The sequence below is a fragment of the Doryrhamphus excisus genome, linkage group LG20 (genome assembly GCF_037039965.1).
Source record: "Doryrhamphus excisus strain RoL-2023G ecotype Guam linkage group LG20, RoL_Dexc_Guam_v1.1, whole genome shotgun sequence".
In the NCBI taxonomy this organism is placed as follows: Eukaryota; Metazoa; Chordata; class Actinopteri; order Syngnathiformes; family Syngnathidae; genus Doryrhamphus; species Doryrhamphus excisus.
Genome location: NC_136376.1, coordinates 13,247,261 through 13,267,874, shown reverse-complemented (window position 1 = coordinate 13,267,874; position 20,614 = coordinate 13,247,261). Strand labels below are relative to the sequence as shown.

Below are 20,614 nucleotides of genomic sequence, written 5' to 3'. Positions count from 1 at the left end.
ACTCATGTTATGGCAGTAACCTTGAGTGTAGTTTACGCAAGATCATTAGTTAAGTTGACTATAAAATCCAAGTTCAGATAACTTAAAGGTCTGCATTATGATAAAAAAGCAGTACAAGTAAAAAGGCAGTACAGTATAAGGCAGAAGATAAGGGCACCGTGGCCTCCTGGGGTCATAAAAAAATTAAGCTTCAATTTTATTTCATAAATGCAAAAAAAACAACAGTGTAAACAGTCTGTATAAAACGTGAAAACATTTTCCTGAAGTTGTAAACTTTTATAGTTGAGCCAAAAGGCAAAGATTATAACCTGCATTGCAAATAACAGAAATTGTAAACGATTACATGAAATGCATATGCGCATGTGCACAGTTTGTGTTTTTAACCCTGACAGTGTAAACAAAGCTCCCATTCCACGATCCACATGCTGTGCTACAATAAATTACATGAAATAAATTAGGACAGCCGATTGTGCTGTGTAACTCACTGTTCTCACAACAAGTGCCGTCTTCTTGATCTTTGGAAGATGTTTCTTTGGTAATTGTTGCCAAACAGGCACCAATAAGTCCAAATTTGTGGTCTACCTGTGTGCAAACTAACACAGTTTATTCATGCAAATGCTGTGTGATTAATAGCCCAGATTGAGCGTAAATCTTAATAAAGTGGTAATCGATAAGGCAATCCATGTGTGTAGAACTGCAACCATTAATCAATGGTTAATCGATTATCCATTTAATCAACAACTATTTTGGTATTCGATTCATCTTTTTTTAAAGTGTAAATATACTCTGATTTCCTTAGTCATTCACGAAAGCAGACCTATGTGTTAAGGCAAAACAAGATATTCACACAAATCCGATTTGACTTTGGAAACCAGTGATTAACATCTTTGCCTCTTTACTGATATGTTGCAGACAAAATGACTGACTGTGTTTGGTTCATATTCATCTGATCCGTTGGGCGATTACTCAATTAAGATTACTCGACTAAGAAAATAATTGCAGCCCTACATGTGTGCACACCTTCCAGGATATGTTCATGCACCCTTAAGTCCCCATAATACCCCACGATTAGTACAGTATATAATGTGCAAAAATCAAACGTTATTTGAATAGACTGGTTAATGCATCTATTTAGTACATAAACACATTAAAAGCTAACATTTTTGGGTTCCTTTGGATGAAGACTGTTTCTGTCGGTGTATGCTTAAGTATACCAGCGTCATCATCTGGAACAAATGAGATTAGATCACAAAATAAGAGATAAAAAAAGAGAGGAACATAAATCTGATGGGGGTAAACTTTACACTCCATGCACAAGTGTTGTGAAACTGCTCTACCCGATCAGCGTTTTCATGAAGGCAGGTTTACTGAAAGGCCAGTGGTACTGATTGGGGACAGGTCCATTCACGTTGCATTCAAAGAAGGAGAACATCGGGAACCAGATGCGTGCTCTGCGGCTGTGCTGGTAAGCACGTGTGTTGGCCAAGGTGTGGTAGTAGAGGAAGAGACGCGTGGTGATGTAGAAGGCAATGAATACGTCAATGGAGTAGTGCTCGTGTGCTGCCAGAATGAAGAAAATCCCAAAAAGGTTCAACACCCAGGAGATAGTGTGAATCAAATTCCAGGTCCTTGGAGTGTCTGCCAGGGAATACAGGGGATAAAGTTAAGGGTAAAGCTAATGCCAATTCATGTTCACCAGGACTGTCAAATGATTAAACAGTTTTATCAGGTTAATCACAGTTTTTCAATAAATAATCATGATTAATCACTTAGTAACTACAGGATGTCTGCCCATTTTTACTGTATTTAATGAACAGAAAGATAAATGTCAGGACAAGATGCTATAGTATATTATTATTATTATTATGTATTAACAGAATATGTCAATCAAGCTGAAAGATACCACACAAGTAGTAAAAAAAAAAAAAATTCTATCTAAAACCAGCCTCTTGTTATTGTGAGCAATCAGGGGTTGTGTTCAAAGACATCAAGTAATTCAAGGTAAATGTACTTGGTTTCAGTGTATTTACCAGCATACCTAAATTGGACATCTGAATTAAGAGTTACAAAGTGAGTGATAAAAATATAATTCAGTCCCTGAATGCATCTCCTGTTCTTGTAATGACAATGAGGATGTGTTGGTACTCGGATGAATGGACTAGAGACATATGGAAATACATGGAGATACATACAGTATTCACTGTTGGAATTTTACTGCTGTTGATGTGTTGAGGTCAGGATGAAGTTCTAAAAGAGTGGCAGACTCTCCACTGTGCTTCCGTCTGCCGTCATAACAGAGAGGCGTGCTAGTTCTTGTGCGCATGCGTTAATGACACTAAAACATTTAACACAATTCATGAAATAAATTAGTTTCCGCCATGAATGTATTATTTTTGACAGCCCTAGTTTTTACCTTTTTGGCAACGCCAACCTCCATTTATCTTGCGTATTCAAAGCCTGAAGCAGGAGGAATGTGCTCAAACTATTTTAACGAGCAACACTTTGATGAGTCAATCTGACACTTTTTCTTCATGTTGCGAGTACTGCTGTCTGAGTCAGCCGCAAACACCATCTGACTACATGTAAATGATGATTTTCACACCAAATGTGCTTCAATCAACAGCTAAAAATAGTTCCCACTGCTGCATTTTAAGGCAAAATGGAGCTTGATTTTTGTGTATTGATTTGATGCACTGTTGAGCCCAATTGAGTCATACCCTTGTCATATTTGGATTTTGATGGTTTTTCATTTGGACAGCTGGGATAGGCTGAAGCACCACCGCGACCCTTGTGAGGAAAAAGCGGTAGAAAATGAATGAAGTAATTAGCTGATGATACAAGAAAGCGCCAAAACACTAAGCTGTTGTGCTAAAGGTGTATTGGAAGTCCAAAATGTAGCCATGATGCCAGAATTTAGACATCTTAAAATTGCTTTAATAAGCCCTGGTGTCTGCAGCTCTTGTGTTTATCCACGCCTGTCTCTGACGGTGTGTGGCCCTAAGAAGCACGATTGTGTACTTTGTCTACAAATACACTGTGACCAAGCATGTCATTTACACAGGCAGGGGATATGGGGATCATGACCCCCATAAAAATCAGATTGAGCCAACATATCCCCCCTGAATATAATCACATCATTTTGATTTAATAAAAATATGCATTATCTTGCATTAATATCTTGTTCATTTTCCTCCACTGAATACTGACCCAACCCACTTTCTCTACCTAATGTTCAGCTCTAAAAGGCAGACAGACAACAATTTGTCATTGTTGGTCGACACATAAACCTGATTAAAAAAATAGTTAGGTGAGGATTTACGTATGTATGACTGGAGTTGGCAAACTAGTTGTTGGAAGCCAGAAGATATCCTTAATTTCTGCTTTAATGACACTTGTCATTTTTAATCAGGCTGTTATCATTTGAACATTAACTAAGCTTTGTTTAAATAGCAGGTTCAAGAATGTGATTGCCGAACAGGTGACCAAAGAGAAGGAATGCTCTGAGGAAAGATATATTTTCTTTATGTCATGAAAATCCAGAGCTTCAAAAAAACGTTTTGAGTGCCTCTTCTCTCAAAATTGGCGTAAGGACGCGAGGGACATTTTTCTCATGATAGGTGTTCATAAACAGTCTCATTACACATTAAGGAACAGTGTGGCCTTGGTAAGCATCATTAACTGAAACGTGCCAAATCAATTTTTCCCATAAGAAATAATGTAAATCCAATGATTTCTCTCCAACCGAAACCGCTAATGATATCATAGACGCGTGACATGGCTGACTTCCAGTTCGTGGTTCATGTACTCGCAAGCTAATTGTGTATTAACGACATGACAAGACGCATACCATATTGTATGCTTCCGGAAAATGCGTGCAGAAATGCTTGGCTAGGCTGTCCTAGTGAGGACAAGCTGTATAGTTATAATAACCACTGTTGACTGTCTTATGCCTTATTAAGGTGTTGTTTTGTACAGACATCAGTCATCACAGTCATGTACATTAAATTATTTTGACTTTTGGTTTGAATCTGGCACCCTTATAAAGAATGGTGGTGAATTTTGTGCCATATACATAATATGGATTCCAAAATGCCGGAGGCATAGTTTATACAGGGGCAATTGCTTAATTACTCAGATGGCTGTAAGCACTTGGTTTGATAATGTCAGCCCAAATCAATGCTGTTTGCCAAACTGTTTGGCTCCTGGGTCTGAGTTTGACACATGTGCCTCATGAAAACATGAAAAAAGTATTTTACATTTCAGACGATAAAAAAATCACAGTTAAAACTAATAAGGTGTTGAATATTTGTTTTTTCGCATCTCTCTTGTGCCATTTCTAGTTAAAAGAAGCACAGTCAACAAATAACAAGTTATGTTTACTCAGAGAATTAACCACTCTGAACTTAGATGTTGAGTTTCTCGTATGACTCCAACAAAAACAAAAAATACGAACAAAAAAACAAAATTGCACCATATGTGTCCCTATAAATATTTGAATGTTACTGAAAGAACAGAAATGCTGATGAAATGTTCAAATACAGCGAATGAACAGATTAAAGCTGGTGGTCCTGATTGTATTTGTTTCAGCCAGTCGATTGGTGGCCTTTCATTGCAAATGACTGAGCCTTCTTTAAAAATTCAAATGGTCGGTTATTAAAGATTTATGGCTTGAGAACAAATGGTTTCCAGGTGGACTGGCACAAGGAAGACGTCACTAAATAACACATCATGTTTGTTTGTTTTCACTGGAGTCAAACATGCAAAAATGAGTTTGTATTCCTGTCTGATAAATCACATATATTAGTAAGGAGACTCACATTCTGTCACAAAAAAGTTGAGCATTGTTATGACAACCGTGTGTCCGCTGAACATGTAGTCACCGCATGTTTGGACACCAGCCAGAGTCATCCCGAATCCTACCCAAATTGTTAGTGTCCTCTGTATCTTTTCCCATGAATCACCGTACGTCTGAGGGGAACAAAAGAACCTCGTTAGCGGTGGGCAAGCTGTGACTCACAGCAGCAGCTCATCAAATCGTAAGCGCCCCTGTAAATCATAATCTCTGTAGAATGAGAAAAGCTTCTCACCTTACTGGAACACTTGAGGTGTTGGCCCGGCACAGAAAGAGAGGTGACAAACATGGTGCAGCAACGAAGCAAAAATACAGTTCCCATCAGAGAACACAACCGCCTCAAGAGAATGGACCTACATAAATAGGAAATTGATCATTAAAAGTCGATTGTGTGGAGAAAGTGAGGCAAAATGGAGTCCACTACTACCACTGCGGTTTGCTGTCTAAGGAAGACAATGGCAGCTATGAGAAGCCAAGCTACAACCTCCAAGCTGCATTATTATGATTGTTATGATATTATGTCAGCATATGAATAAATCATTTAAACAATAAAAAAACTGTATAGCTTTCCAGGCAGCACAGTGTACTAGTGGTTAGCATGTTGGCCTCACAGTCAGGACATAGAAGGTTCCACTGTCCATTTGAACATTTTTGGACTTTTATGTTTTCACAATAAAAGTCCATTTGTTGTAACCCACTGCTTTGTTCTTGTTAGTGTGCACCTGCTGATTTCAGAAATGGACACTTGCAACAATGTAATTGCACAAAATATACAATCTTATGAGCTTAAAACATTTTGCGCAACAGTTTCATGTAGAAAGGTGTTAGTAATATTATACCACTCTCATGCACCGAAATAAGGTAGCCAAAACAGAAAAAAAAACAAAATAGGTCACCCAATGGGAGTCTTTTTTTTAACATGACTGTAAATGACATTTGTGGTGCTCCCAACGGGTTGCAGTCAAAATGCTTTGAACATGCGTAGCGCACAGGAGGGGGCATTCTGTGCAAATATGCAAAGGATGGTCATTGCTGCCGTGAGGCAAAAAGCACCGAGTCGGCCCAGGCAGGAGAAATTTTTTTTTTGAAAAAACAAATCATCTGACACTACCCTCATTACCACAATGATTGACAGCAAGCAGAAGAATAAAGGAATAACATAGTAGAATTCTCCTGTGAAGTTTTCATTCCCTGGTGGTGTAATGGTAGCACCTGCCTTAAAATCATTTATTGAACAATTTGTTCAATAATCCCATGTAGGTATGGGCTGGTACAAGAAAAATATCACGGTTTCACTGTGAAATGACTTAAAATGTCTTATTTTGAAATAGCTTTATTGAAACGGAAAATAAATCAAGTCAAAACTGTCATTTTTAAAGGGGACTTATTATGCTCATATTTTTAACCATTGTAATGAGTTGTGGACTTCTATAGAGCAGCGACACACAATGACCCACACACAAAACTTTCTAGATCTTCCAGAATCTTCACCTATTCCCGCTGTATTTTCTTGGATTTGTGCTTCCCGCCAATATGGTCTATTCAACCCACCGGGCACGCCCACTCCACTGTGATTGGTCACACTCCCAAACTACTTCCTGACTACTATGATTAACACTTTCTAATTTAGTGTATATTGTGGGACTATCGTGTTCCAGACAATGAACACTGTGGTTCTCTCCACCTCCAAATCGCACAGCGTGTCTGACATTAATGCTCATTTCCTGGCGAGAGTGTGCTGCTTCTGGCTTCAAAAACAGTTGGGCAGTACACGTTCATGTTCACAAAAAAAGAGCTTGGAATCTCCGCAAGAATCAAAAATAAAATGCCGCCACGTCCATAATGAAGCCCGCTCCTGTGTGACATCACAAAAGAACAGTTTTGCAACACCCTCGAAAACCAACAGTTTTTCAGCCATCCCAAACTTCTTTCAGGGCTCACTTCCAGCAGTAGAGGTGATATTGTGTAGTAAACAGTAATGTGTGGTTCTGAGTCTCACCTATGTTTATGAAGCAGTAGGATCAATATTAGCATATAGCACAGGATAAGGCCACAAGCTTCAGCCATTGCAAAAGCCCAAGGGATTCTCGGAACACTGTCAAAAGGAAAAAAAACATCAGTATCATCAGCATACAGATTAGATATGGGGACAAGGTGCATTCTGTGTACTAATAACGGTCAATGTACTGTGTAATATTGTTTGTAGAGCAGATACCTGTCCAGAAAGATGTCAGGAAGCGGTGGGTATGTCCTCATGTCTGGGACACGCTCATGTACAATAACCATAACAAAGGATGTTAAGCCAAACACTAGAACGACATATATAACACTGATGACAGTCTTCCAGACTTCCGGGTCTAGTCGTCCAGCTAAGTGTTGGCGAGATCTCCCATTGGAGTGTGTGGGACACAGCTGTACTCCAGAACCACATTCAGATCGGGTGCCATTCCTCAGTCGGAGTTCAGTGCCATCCCCGGAACAATCTTGTTCATAGTAGGGCCTGTCAGATCTGTCCCAGCTCCACTCGGTTGCCACAGTGGGAGCCAATGGGAGCTGAGCAGTGGAACTGTCTCCAGGCTGGAGACCAAGTTCCCCCAGCAGGGCTTGGTTTTGTCTCTGGAGCTGGCGGAGGGATATGGCCAGCCTCTTGATGTCTCCCAGCACAGTGAGTCCCAGAGGAGGCCCACGGAGGTCTGCCTCAGTCAGAGCCAGGAGGCTGGGTCCATCCAGGCGGTGCTGAGTGCACAGCAGCTCCACATAGTTTCCAAATCCTTTCTCCTGCAGCCACTGGGCCACCTGCTTGCAGCTCCATGTGCTGGCACCGTGCTCTGACGCCATGCCACTGCAGGCACAAACACGCACAGAGATGCAATTAGCACGGACCTTGGTGAAGATGACTCCATGATGAATGATTAAATGCACTGAGGACATTTGTTTCTCACCTACTCAAAACCACTCAGCCCACTATAAACTATTGTCCAGCTCATACTGTGGCTTAGAAACTGAAGTCACCATAGTTTACATCGTCTGCATTAATCAACCAATCATTTCATGCCAAATTGATGATGTATAGAAAAACTATACCAAAACTGTTCATTTATTATTGATTTCGAGCAAATCGTGTACTGTAGCAAAACAAAACAATAGCATGTATGCTTAAATAGTGCAACCATACAAAAAAATCAACCAATATTTTGCTGAAGCATGTGTTTTTGAGCCATAAATGGCTTTTTAGACGTCTATACCAGTGGTTCTCTAGTGGTTTGGCTGCAGGGTCCACCATCACACTTAATGACAAGCAGCGACCCGTGTGTAGTACATTGTCGAAGAGCGCTACCATAAGGTTAGCCAGCATGTCTTGTGGGTTTGTAGATGCAGGTATATTCTTACATTTATATTAGTGTGTAAGCGTTATTTTGATACTTTGCATAGTCCATTTGGTGCAGTTGCCTTGTATGTTCCATTTGTGTTGACTTTTGTTGGCTTTGTTTCGTTGTTGTCGTTGTTTACACTGACTGTGGGGCCTACATGCTAACCACTCGTCCACCGTGCGGCCAAAAGTCTTAACAGTTAATATTAAAAGAGTATATAAAGTTTATTTTAAAAAATACAGCACAAATATAAAAAATTATGAAATATAAATAATAATAACCAAAACACTAAACTAAACACCCATTTGCAAAATGTAATGGTTATGCTGAAAGTATCTTTTAAAATTTCAGTACAGTGTTTTGTATTTGCTAAACTGCTAAAAATAAAAATGATTTATAACAGCTTTTATTCAATGAAGTTATTAATTTTTTACCTCATCAGTGTCAAGATATGCATGAGGTGCCCGTGCATCTTTATTTTCGGGGTCATATGCAGTGTTGTTTTTAAGACAAACCTCCATGTGTCCCATCTGCATAGAAATGAACATTTTGGCTTGAACTGCATTAGTGTTAGCGTTGCAGCAGTAATGAAAGAGGCACTTTTTTCACGTGATGGTCAGCTCTTTCTGTACTTAATGACGCAGCACAACTGCAGGCTACTCCACTGCTGTTACATCCTCTTGGTTCAGGCTGCTGATTGTCAGACTGGCACCGGCAGTGGAGTCAAAACCTATTACAGCTCATTTTCCAAATAAAATAAAATCACCCTCCTGGTTTTGGTTTTCTTTTCTGCTAAGAAGTGACACCCATGGATACAGATGAAACTCAACTATCCTCAGGTTTTCTCTCGTTGCCCTTTGACCTATAGATAAGATGACCACAGGGCAGCTCTCTGCGTTCCTCCCTTCGATTCAAAGGTCGGAAAACCCGAAAAACATGTCTAACAGTAAGAATTTGCACTCATTATCATAAGTCATCAGATCCCAGGCATGCATCATAAAGACTTACTCGAGATTGGAATGAAATACTGTCATAGCAGGCTCTGCTGAGGAATTGAATGATTTTTACTCCCCTGCAAAGGCGCATAATTCAAATTGTGCCGTTTTTGACACATACAACTTATGATTATGTAGCAGTTTAAGAATTCCAGCACCCTGGAATAGACTTAAGAATTCCTTACAATTACAGCTGAATTTGCCTTTGGCTTGTTTGGGTCAATAAAACTGCCTGGCCAAGAATGGTTTCAGGCTACATTTTCACTTTTTCCCCATATTTACTTTCCAATTAGATCCATAAAAGCCACAATAACCTCTATGGTAACACGAAGCAGCCCCCGGGATTGGATGGGCTGGGCCGGTCCGCCTAAGTGCCAAGTCAGCTTGTTTTGCTGGTTGAGTCACACACTGACACACACATGTGATGAGAGGAACTTTCACAATAGGTCTTTCAGAAACTAAGTCTCGGGGAAAAAATGACATAAATTGCTACACTTCCGTTGAATACCAACGACAACCACAACAAGGGTTAGTCGGCAAAAGGTGTTCTAAACATAAACAACAACAATGAGGAAACGACTGTACACGTCAAAAGCTATCCAACTATCTAACTATCAAACTATCAAAAGTATCTTATCTTACCAAAGAACCGCGGTCAGTGTTGGTGTCAGAGGGAAAAGGTGAGCTGTCGTCCTCTCGCATTATCGGAGTGTTTCGCCTCCAACATACTCCTCACTTTCACAACCAAGCAACGGCAAACAGGAAGTGACGTCAATCAACAAGGCCAGACAAGCGCAAATGCCGTGGTCTCTTGTAAAGGTGTTCCTTAAAGTGCACTGCCCCCTGTTGGTCAGTTTGTAGGACAACGATTTACGGCATGTGAAGAAGAAAATGCACAAAACGAATGGAAATATGGAATATGGATTAACTACAATTTTATCTCTTTAATGGTTATAACTTAGTCTATATTATTCATATTTGTAGCATTAATATTAAAATTATCTTCAATATGAATATTATTGTTGTCGTTTAGTGAAAAAAAACCTTAGCTGTGATTTTCCAGTCACTAAAGTAATTGGAAACATTCCCATGAGAGTCCTTGTGCTGCCAAATATCTCCACCTGCTTTTAGCCGTCATGTGGAGTTTGAGTGTGCATGGGCAGTGGTGTGCGTTTTAGTTTTGTCTTCAGTCTCCTGAGTCATGAGTGGTGTGTCAGCTGTGAAATGCAAAACTGAAGGCTCCAGGAAGGGAAGAGAAGATGATGCCCCCTTGAAAACAGAGGTCAAACCCTCTCTGGAGGAGCTGGTGGAGCTTTTACATGCAGCGCCTCGCTCCTGTCGCCATGGAGATGAGGTGTGGCCTAACCTGTACCTGGGAGACATGTGAGTTTGCTGTACACTAGGGCTATTCAAAGTGTGGCCCTTGGGCTATTTGCGGCCGCAACATATTCTAGAAATAAAAGGCTTAGGCTAGGAGACCGAAGGAAACAAACAAACAGACCGGCTATCGATTCCCTGTTCGGCCATCTCTGCGGATGTGTGCGTGGGTTTTCTCCAGGTACTCCGGTTTCCTCCCACATTCCAAAAACATGCTAGGTTGATTGGCCACTCCAAATTGTCCATAGGTATGAATGTGAGTGTGAATGGTTGTTTGTCTATATGTGCCCTGTGATTGGCTGATGACCAGTCCAGGGTGTACCCCGCCTCTTGCCCAATGACAGCTGGGATAGGCTCCAGCAACCCCGCGACCCTGGTGAGGAAAAGCGGTAGAAAATGAATGAATGAATTTCTTATTGTACCTCTTTAACCAAACTGGTTTTTAATGTATCTAAAATGTATTTTCAATTGTGATGTAAATTGTGAAATGTAATGTTTTACAACAAAATAGCAATGCACCTTATAATTTTTTGTAATACACAGAGTGGAATATTTTTTTTCTTCTTCTTGTAACATGTTTTATTTATTAAGATGTATTCCTGAACAGAAACAATGTTGATTAATGAAGTCCAACCGCATTTGTTTTGTAGGTGTATGTCCCATGACAAATATGGACTATGGATGCTGGGCATCACCCACGTGCTCAATGCATCACACGGTAAACTGTGCTGCAAAGGCAGTGATGACTTCTACGGAACCACAGTGAAATACTACGGTGTGCCAAGCAATGACCTGCCCACCTTTGACATTTCACCTTTCTTCTACCCTGCCGCGGACTTTATTAGCCAAGCTCTGACATCAGGAGGTACAGTACCATGTGACGTTACATTCCCCCCCCAGTATTTGAACTATCTCCAATAAAACTCCATCATTTCCAGGAAGGGTGCTTGTGCACTGCGCTGTCGGTGTGAGTCGCTCAGCCACTTTGGTCCTGGCCTACCTGATGATCCACCATCACCTCAGTCTTACGTCCGCTGTACAATGTGTGCAGCACAGACGCTGGATCTTTCCAAACAGGGGCTTCCTACTGCAGCTGATGATGCTGGAAAGAACCCTCCAGAGCAAAGACTGACCATGCTAGATAACGTGCACTATTCATAAAATTGTGTATAGTTACATTTTTCTGTAATTATTTACATCCTAGGAAATATAACTTTCCAAAAGTCTAGTGTCATTTATGTAATGCTGCAGACAGGTATAAGTTACGAGGAAAACCCCCAAAAACCAAACTTTGCACCATGCATGCATCCAATCCAGTACTGCTGGGGTGACCTCAGTGTCCCGGTCTTGGACCTTTTTCCATCACACAACGTCAAAACAGACGCCGCTGAGCTAATTTTGGCATTCAAAAGAGCACCTGCTGATGTCCTTCACTGTGCAACGAGCAGCCTTGGCAGTGACCAGCATTCGATTCAAACTGTTACGGTTCTCTGCCTATGAGGACAGAATGTCAGGGCGCAAAGAGCAGCAACACGACCTGGTGCTCATTACAGAACTGGAGCTCATTTTAGATTCCTGCACACTGGAGCTGACTGCAGTGGATGAAGTCTGGCCCAGCCTGTACATTGGAAACATGTGAGTCATGCCTCGATATGGCCTGTCTGATAGTTTAGCTGCTTTATTTACATGCTGACTGAGCTGAAGTCTAATGATGGTTTGAACTCCAGGTTTTGTTCACATTTTGAGGCATTTTTTAAATTTACTTTGTGTTGAACTCTAAGTTGTACAACTTTTAGGCATCATCTTTTTACTGGAAGAATAACATTGAGCTATCCCACAGTACGTATATTTGTGTATGTTTGTCCCAGAGCTATAGCACAAAACAAAAAGGCTTTATCTAAGCTGGGCATCACTCACGTCTTGAACGCCGCTCACTCCAAGCAAGGTAGCATCGGTGATGAAAGATTTTACGGCAACGCTTGCGTTTACTGTGGGATACCAGGAGAAGACTCGGACCACTTTGATCTGAGCCAGTACTTCAAACCTGCAGCTGACTTTATCCATGAAGGACTGAAGTGTGATCACGGTAAGTATGAGTCACCTCCACCACAGAAGGTGTTTAACGACCATGTCTGTCATTTTCATCCTTTTCAGGAAAAGTGCTGGTGCATTGCATTATGGGTATGAGCCGTTCTGCCACTTTGGTGCTGGCCTATCTGATGATACGGCAGCGGCTGTCTCTTCAGGATGCTCTGAAGCATGTCGTACAAAAGAGAGCCATTTACCCTAATAGAAACTTTCTGATGCTCCTTCACAAGTTGGGTGAACAGCTGGCATTCAAAAGGAAGCTGTGTCCCTTACTGTGACACCTCCTCAAGGTCGCTCGCTCAAAAGAACATTATAAGCATCGCAGAGTGTATGATGATGCTTATGACCTTCAAATAAGGTAATAATATACCTTAAAATATGAATTACCTTGTTTTTAAAATTGATGATCAGGGCAATTACATTTTTTAATTCATTCATTCATTCATTCACTTTCTACCGATTTTTCCTCACGAGGGTCGCGGGGGTGCTGGAGCCTATCCCAGCTGTCTTCGGGCGAGAGGCGGAGTACACCCTGGACTGGTCGCCAGCCAATCACAGGGCACATATAGACAAAAAACCATTCATATGGACAATTTGGAGTAACCAATTAACCTAGCATGTTTTTGGAATGTGGGAGGAAACCGGAGTACCCGGAGAAAACCCACGCATGCACGGGGAGAACATGCATGCGTGGAACACAGAGATGGCCGAGGGTGGAATTGAACCCTGGTCTCCTAACTGTGAGGTTTGCGCGCTAACCACTCGAACACCGTGCCGCCCGACATTTCTTAATGACATTTTTTTTATTATTAAGGGAGAAAAAAAAATCCAAACCTACATGGCACTGTGTGCCCCCGAAACCCTTAAGACACCCTTAGCAGCAACAACTGCAATCAAGTGTTTGTGATAACTTGCACTGGAGGAATTTTGGCACACTCATCTTTGCAGAATTGTTGACGTTCATCCACATTGGAGGCTTTTCCAGCATGAAGCACCTTTTTAAAGTCATGCCACAGCATCTCAATAGGATTCAGGTCAGGACTTTGACTAGGCCACTCCAAAAATCTCCATTTTGTTGTTCTTCAGCTATTCAGTGGTGTGTTTTGGATCATTGTCCTGCTGTAGAACCCGGGTCAGTTTCAGCATGAGGTCACCAACAGATGGCTGGACATTTTCCTTCAGGATTGTTTACTAGACAGCAGAATTCATGGTTCCTTTTGTCACAGCCAATCTTCCTGGTCCTGAAGCAGCAAAACAGTCACAGAGCATCACACTACCACCGCCATATTTGTACTGTTAGTATGATGTTCTTTTTCTGAAATGCGGCGTTACTTTTACGTCAGATGTAATGGGACACACTTTACTCATCAGACCACAGAGTATTTCCCCAAATGTCTGGGGGATCATAAAGACATTTTCTGGTAAAATTGAGACCAGATTTATAATGTTTTTGTTTAGCAATGTGTTTTTGTCTTGGAACTCTGACATGCAGCCTTTCTTATGGAGTCATAAACGCTGACCTTAACTGAGGCAGTTCCTTAGAAATTCTTGTGGGGTCTTTTGTGACATCTTTGATGGGGCGTCGCTGCAGTCTTAATTTTGATTAGTACTACTGGGAAGGTTCACAACTATTCCATGTTTTCACCATTTGTGGATAATGGCTCTCACTGTGGTTTGCTGGAGTCCCAAAGCTGTTGTTTGATGATCTGAAACATTTAAGTGTGTCAAAGACTTTTTCACACCACTGTATGTGTCCTATGATTGACCAGGCAGCTCTTTAATGACAGGACCCAATCATAAACTCAGCTGTGTTGATCAAATTAGTTCTCCCTAACAGCACATCTTGGTGTTTACCTTAGCAGATCTGGACTGAGGAAGATTTCAATTCAACGCCAAAAATCCTGTCAGCTTCGACCACTATGCTCATGTTGTACACATTTCAAATACATTGTAATATGTATTATTTTCTATAGCAGGTCTGTGCAAAGGTTTTGGGTTACCATTGTCTTTGTTGTTGTTGTCATTTTTTTCAGAGAAGTGATTTGCGTTTTATTTTGGGCAGTAAGAAGCAGGGCTATCAAAAATAATGTGTTAACACTGGTAACAAATTTATTTAGTTAATTATGTTCAATTCCTTAGAATAATTCATGGATATGCATGATGGCAAGCCATGCCTCTCTGGATGATGACAGACTGAGGCATAGTATGGAAAGTATGGAAAGCAGGAAGTGAACAAATGTAACAGTTACTGATTGTAAAAGTACCAGATGGAGGGGTAGGATTTAATAAGCTTTGCTTCTTCTTACTCCTTTTGGACATGTGGAACTGTGAACTGATTATGGGATGCACTCAATTGTAATCTGATGCATGTTCAAATGAAATAAAACCATTACCATTGCCATAGTAACCCCCCCCCCCCCCAGAGTCACACAGAGTATTGCGCTCTCTTATAACTGTATTTTGACTTGAACACATCAACAGCAGTGCAATTCCAACGCCATATATGTATCTGAAACAAGGACGTCTCTAGTTTGCTTACACAGGAAATAAAACCTTATACTCACAAAACACCCAGGCATTGCAGTAAAGCAGAATTTCTGAGTGGAACTGTCCGGTGTAGACGTAACTTTCTCCGCCTCCTCCACACCCGGAAGAAGTGACAGAAATTCTAAAATATATATATATATATATATTAAATATAATACAAAAATATATAAATATATTTAGAGCACACAGGATATATGCCTTTCAATGTTATTTTTCTCTGCACTAATAACAAGGTTAATGTGTTTTGGTGTCATGATATAAAATGTGACAGACAAATGTATTAGACAAACCTCAAATGACTGAAGTATTGAAAGTATGAACATTTGAGTCCATATCAGAGCATGAAGAGGTGGTATCACCATTGTAGAGATATGGTTAAAGATTGTCATATACAGTACAGGACTTAAAACAACAGGCACACTGTCTTACTGTGTTGTATTCTGATTTTGTGTAGTTGTGGCTGATTGTCCCAATGTGGTGCAGGTGTGGTTTTTTTCCTGTGTTGGAGGAGCCTGGCTCATCTACCCAGTGGGTAGATGGGTCATGGGTAGAAAATGCAGTACAGTATTGATGAATGAATAAATATTATTATTATTCATTGTTGTCATTAATATTTGAGTAGAATGTTTATATATATATATATATATATATATATATATATATATATATATATATACTTAACAATTATTTACTATGTTTCTCAACAAGTGAAAAATCTATCCAGGTATGTCTGCTATGGCCTCAGTCGAATTTCTCCATGGAGACCAGCAGTGGACTCCGCAGAGATACACATGTTATATAACCGCCGTCTGCACTCAAATGCTAAAGTTCATTGGGTAATGCCACATTGTTTTTCCCAGCAGAAACCACCTGCAGCGTATTGACACAGTCGGACAGGTTGCATTAAAACTGTTGCAGGTTGGTGTTTGTTTGCAATGACACATAGGATTGCAGCGCTATAAAAGGAAACACATTTAAAGCACATTTAAAAGGGAAGCCCAATGAAGAGCTGCGAGCACACACTAACACACACTCTATATATCTCTCTAGAAAATGCCAGGAAAGTGACATTTTTATGTGGATTTGGTATTTGTGTTGCGTGCGTATACTAGGATGTCTCACAGGGATCCATCACACCAACCTCCCTGTGTGTCAGAGCTACAGGAGCTCTTACTAAAAGAAAGACAACCCACTGAGCATGTCAATCAAGTCTGGCCCAACCTTTACATTGGCAACCAGTATGTGTCAGACCATGCACATGCACACACACACACACACACACACACATTTTTTTCCTTCAGAACACTGACCAGTGAGTTTACTGAACAACAACATGACCATCCGCAACTGACAATCCTGTGGAGATTGGTGTGGATAGCAAAAGTTAAATTGCTAATGACATGCTAATGAAAAAAACATTCATTTATTCATCCATTAATTTTCTACCGCTTATCCTCACGAGGGTCGCAGGGGTACTGGAGCCTATCCCAGCTGCCTTTGGGCGAGAGGCGGGGTACACCCTGGACTGGTGGCCAGCCAATCACAGGGCACATATAGACAAACAACCATTCACACTCACATTCATACCTATGGACAATTTGGAGTCGCCAATTAACTTAGCATGTTTTTGGAATGTGGGAGGAAACTGGAGTACCCGGAGAAAACCCACGCATGCACGCGGAGAACATGCAAACTCCACACAGAGATGGCCGAGGGTGGGATTGAACTCCAGTCTCCTCCTACCTTTGAGGGCTGCACGGCGGTCGAGTGGTTAGTGTGCAGTCCTTGAAAAAAACAATAACAAAAAAAGTACTTACCTAATAAAACAGTTTTGTCAAGCACAACCGAGTGACAAGAAAAAAGTGACATGAAGTGGTGATTTTGACATGATTTTGACATTTTGAGTGTCATTTTGAACCGTCGCCATCTTGGTTCGAACATCACAAGAACATGTTCTGGGAATCAGATTCAAACACAGCCATGACCTCACAGCAAATACATTAAATTGACATATTCACAACAGTAACATAATTATAACATTCACTGTTGTCATGACGATGATATAACACACACACAAAAAGACCAGTGAGCAGCGATCGCTGCTTATTTAGCCCTGGTATGAAACCCTATACTATTATACTATTATTCTAACATTCATAGAATACATCTAGTAAAAAATATATAAATATACTTACAGAAACTGACAGATGGACTGCAAGACAGACGAGTCATTGTGATCCATGTTTTCCTAGTACAGTAAAGTCTCGTTATATCGATATCAGTTAAAACGAATTACTACTTATTACGATACTATTTTCATTTCCCGGCAAATTTCTAGTCTTTTATGATATAATTAGCTCCGTTAGTACATACCCGGTTATTATGATAATCCGGTTACTACGATGCCCTTTTCATCTCCCGCCAGCCAATTTGGTCTGCTTATATCGATACAAAAGCAGCTTAAATCAATCTTTGCTTAAGGATTTCAATACCAAAAAAGAACACGGCGAACGGCTGCTTCCAGTCAACTTTATTTTTCACACTTCCACCACCAGAGTGCAGCACACACAGCGGAAAACACCCGTCCCTCGCGCCTACCCCTCCGTGTGGCAACACCTTCCCTATCGATAGTTCCGGGGTGAATTATGTCCCGGTAACCGGTAATCACTACAGCGTAAGTTTATTTTTATTTACTGTAGTACAAAATTTATTGTAGTACAAAAGCATGCTAGATACGCAATCCATGAACTCAAGGAGAAAATTACATGCCATATCAAAGATCCGCCCACTTTTAATGCAGTTCGGCGCAGGATCGGATATATGGATAGTCCGGTTATATCGGTATTTTTTCCGACTCCCGAGAATATCGATATAACGAGACTTTACTGTAATTCAAATCGAGAACACTTTCAAGCTGGCAACCAGGTTCGAAAATTGGGGTTGGTAGGAATTAAAATTTTGCCTGGTTAGAGTCTTGAGTTATTGATAAGCTGCCACTCCAACAACGACTTTTCAAATGGAGTCAGTGATTGATTGTGATCGTCTTTCTTTACATTAGCTTCTGATTGATGCAGATTTTTTCCTTTGAGTTATGTTTCTTATTTCATTTGTGAAAAAAAAAAAAGTTTGTCCACAGGCTTCCATCTTTTCAAGGCAAATCTAAACATGTGCGTTATTTCCAGAAACAAGAATCTGCTGTGTCACGCGAAGTCTCTCACACGTGTACCAATTACAGTAATACTCTTCGCAGCCACTATTGCCTTAAACATTTGTTTTACTTGCACAGGGGCCTTAGCACATAAAATAGCAGGAGTCACTGCTGTCATACTGTACATGAGGTGTCTCAAGCTACTAAAAAAGCAAGCCAGTGTGTCACGCTCATGTCAGGTGTTGTCTCATGGCAGGCAGCGACCTAAAAATATCATGTTAAACACAGAGAGAGCAGTTAGAATTGCCCTGTGTGTACCCTCCTGTAGACTGTGGAAGAAAGCACACATGCACACACCAGATCTTCCATCTGTAGTCCTGCGTGACTAGGAGACAGGACAGGTAAGTGACGTTTCTTGTGCTTTATAGGAATTGAGCTATAAAAGGTCATTTAAAGTCCCTAAGTCTGTGACATGAAGATGGAACAGTCTATAGCTGATGTGCATTGATGATTTCATGAATTGCCATGATAAGTACATAAAAGTGTCTATAAGTAGGCCTCCTGTATACAAAACCAATTTAATAGCAAACATGTTCATTCATGGCAAATTGAACTATAACATGAATGTAATGTATATTTCCTATTTTCCCCCTGCTCCTTAGAGGTGACTATGTCCTCCTGTATGATAAAATCCAGAGGAAAGAACCCCTATGCAGCTGTCCAGGTGGACCCAGATAGTGATTATATAACACCAGGCACACTTGACCTGGAGCAACTCTTCTGGACCGGTCCCAGTGCTGAGTACGCACACGTCAACCAAGTTTGGCCCAATGTCTTCATAGGGGATGAGTAAGTAAATATAATCAGAGAAAGAAAAATTTGACATGAATCCAAACATTTCAAATATGGAAGTCGGAAGGAATTGGGAGTCACCCATGTGGCTGCAGAAAAGTGAAATCATTAATTACATTTAAATTGGCATTACACATAAATGCTGCAGAAGAGAAGTGCAATAACATGGGGCAAAAGATGAGAAAAAAAACATAAATTAAATGAATTGGAAAGAACTTATATTGAAGGACTACTGTCTACTGTCTGCAAACAGGAAGACAGCTCTGGAGCGCCCTGGTCTTAAGGAACTGGGCATCACGCATGTGCTGAATGCTGCAGAGGGGAAGTGGAACAATGTGCTGACTGGTGCAGATTACTACACTGACATGGACATCCAGTATTTTGGTGTGGAGGCTGATGATAAACCCACCTTCAACATCTCCCAATTCTTCTGCCCGGCGACACAATTCATCAGCGACGCCCTAAAACAACCGCAGAGTAAGTCAATAGAATTTGGATTGATTTGACTAGGTTGTAAAAGTATTATGACTTCTTTTAGACAAAGTGTTGGTGCATTGTGTGATGGGTCGCAGCAGGTCAGCCACTCTGCTCTTGGCCTACCTGATGATGGAGCACAGCTTGACTGTGGTAGATGCCATTGAGCATGTGCGACAGCGCCGCTGCATCCTGCCCAACCATGGCTTCCTAAAGCAGCTCAGAGCTCTGGACATTACACTACAAGAGGAGAAGCTCAGAATAAAAAGACAGATGCAAGACATATAATGGGATCATATATTGGCAGCGAGATATACAAAAAACAAAACAACAGATAGGACTCTATTATATGTGAGGCTGTAATATGAGAGAGATAGATAGATGATGTTTTTATTAGTCCCAGAAGGGGAAATTTCTGATTTCCTTTTCATCCAAACTGTACAGTGAGACAAGGGTGATTACAGTACACGATGATTGGGAGATGGAGTAGGGGGAGGAAGGGTAAAAACAGGGAAAGGGGAGGGAAAAATACAAACTCCAAACTAAACTCCTTATAGAGGAGCACAATGTGGAACTGTTAAAAAACGTCAGCATTAACTTGCACAAGTAAACACATTTTAAAAGACTGTAAGAAACCCCCATAATCTCACAGACCTCCTCCGTCCACACAATCCCCCGCGTCCCCTTCGCTCCTCAGACTCCAACCTCCTGGCACTCCCCTGTAAGACCAAGCTCCGAACCTGGGGTGGCCTTCTCCATCGCTGTCCCCACCCTCAGGAATTCTTTGCCCCATTCACTCCGTGCTTGCCCTGACCTTCCCACCTTCAAAAACAACTAAACACCCACCTCTTTAAATCTGTTTTTAATGTCTAACTTTATATACCTGACTGCTGTGCCCCGCCCTGCTTTT

The 20,614-nt window shown here is 40.9% G+C and overlaps 4 protein-coding genes across 4 annotated transcripts; 3 read left to right on the top strand and 1 right to left on the bottom strand.

Annotated features, from left to right (window-relative positions):
* Positions 1–172: 172 nt before the first annotated feature.
* Positions 173–9,995, bottom strand: LOC131108182 (sphingomyelin synthase-related protein 1-like). The gene is made up of 6 exons (XM_058059016.2): positions 9,861–9,995; positions 7,068–7,694; positions 6,852–6,947; positions 5,088–5,205; positions 4,818–4,968; positions 173–1,638 (listed from the first exon to the last, which is right to left on the bottom strand). Exons 2-6 carry the CDS (start codon positions 7,688–7,690, stop codon positions 1,334–1,336), a joined length of 1,293 nt encoding a protein of 430 aa, XP_057914999.1. The 5' UTR covers positions 7,691–7,694; positions 9,861–9,995; the 3' UTR covers positions 173–1,333.
* Positions 9,996–10,419: 424 nt separating this feature from the next.
* Positions 10,420–11,727, top strand: LOC131108042 (dual specificity protein phosphatase 13A). The gene is made up of 3 exons (XM_058058728.2): positions 10,420–10,601; positions 11,246–11,460; positions 11,534–11,727. The coding sequence occupies exons 1-3, from the start codon at positions 10,420–10,422 to the stop codon at positions 11,725–11,727; spliced, it is 591 nt and encodes a 196-aa protein (XP_057914711.2).
* Positions 11,728–12,101: 374 nt separating this feature from the next.
* LOC131108005 (dual specificity protein phosphatase 13A) lies at positions 12,102–13,162 on the top strand. Its single transcript, XM_058058587.2, has 3 exons — positions 12,102–12,230; positions 12,464–12,681; positions 12,750–13,162. Exons 1-3 carry the CDS (start codon positions 12,103–12,105, stop codon positions 12,959–12,961), a joined length of 558 nt encoding a protein of 185 aa, XP_057914570.1. The 5' UTR covers position 12,102; the 3' UTR covers positions 12,962–13,162.
* Positions 13,163–18,701: 5,539 nt separating this feature from the next.
* LOC131108295 (dual specificity phosphatase 29) lies at positions 18,702–20,200 on the top strand. Its single transcript, XM_078799312.1, has 3 exons — positions 18,702–19,227; positions 19,484–19,707; positions 19,769–20,200. Exons 1-3 carry the CDS (start codon positions 19,049–19,051, stop codon positions 19,990–19,992), a joined length of 627 nt encoding a protein of 208 aa, XP_078655438.1. The 5' UTR covers positions 18,702–19,048; the 3' UTR covers positions 19,993–20,200.
* Positions 20,201–20,614: the final 414 nt, after the last annotated feature.

Bases quoted from the DNA above. Each gene is read 5' to 3' on its own strand.
- LOC131108005 (XM_058058587.2), top strand. From the start codon at position 12,103: ATGTCAGGGCGCAAAGAGCAGCAACACGACCTGGTGCTCATTACAGAA. The intron at 12,231-12,463 runs GTGAGTCATGCC...TGTTTGTCCCAG, and splicing joins AGCCTGTACATTGGAAACAT to AGCTATAGCACAAAACAAAA. The intron at 12,682-12,749 runs GTAAGTATGAGT...CATCCTTTTCAG, and splicing joins AGGACTGAAGTGTGATCACG to GAAAAGTGCTGGTGCATTGC.
- LOC131108295 (XM_078799312.1), top strand. From the start codon at position 19,049: ATGTCCTCCTGTATGATAAAATCCAGAGGAAAGAACCCCTATGCAGCT. The intron at 19,228-19,483 runs GTAAGTAAATAT...GTCTGCAAACAG, and splicing joins AATGTCTTCATAGGGGATGA to GAAGACAGCTCTGGAGCGCC. The intron at 19,708-19,768 runs GTAAGTCAATAG...GACTTCTTTTAG, and splicing joins CGCCCTAAAACAACCGCAGA to ACAAAGTGTTGGTGCATTGT.
- LOC131108182 (XM_058059016.2), bottom strand. From the start codon at position 7,690: ATGGCGTCAGAGCACGGTGCCAGCACATGGAGCTGCAAGCAGGTGGCC. The intron at 5,206-6,851 runs GTGAGACTCAGA...CTATTTATGTAG, and splicing joins CTACTGCTTCATAAACATAG to GTCCATTCTCTTGAGGCGGT. The intron at 1,639-4,817 runs GTGAGTCTCCTT...ATTCCCTGGCAG, and splicing joins CAACTTTTTTGTGACAGAAT to ACACTCCAAGGACCTGGAAT.
- LOC131108042 (XM_058058728.2), top strand. From the start codon at position 10,420: ATGAGTGGTGTGTCAGCTGTGAAATGCAAAACTGAAGGCTCCAGGAAG. The intron at 10,602-11,245 runs GTGAGTTTGCTG...TTTGTTTTGTAG, and splicing joins AACCTGTACCTGGGAGACAT to GTGTATGTCCCATGACAAAT. The intron at 11,461-11,533 runs GTACAGTACCAT...CATCATTTCCAG, and splicing joins CCAAGCTCTGACATCAGGAG to GAAGGGTGCTTGTGCACTGC.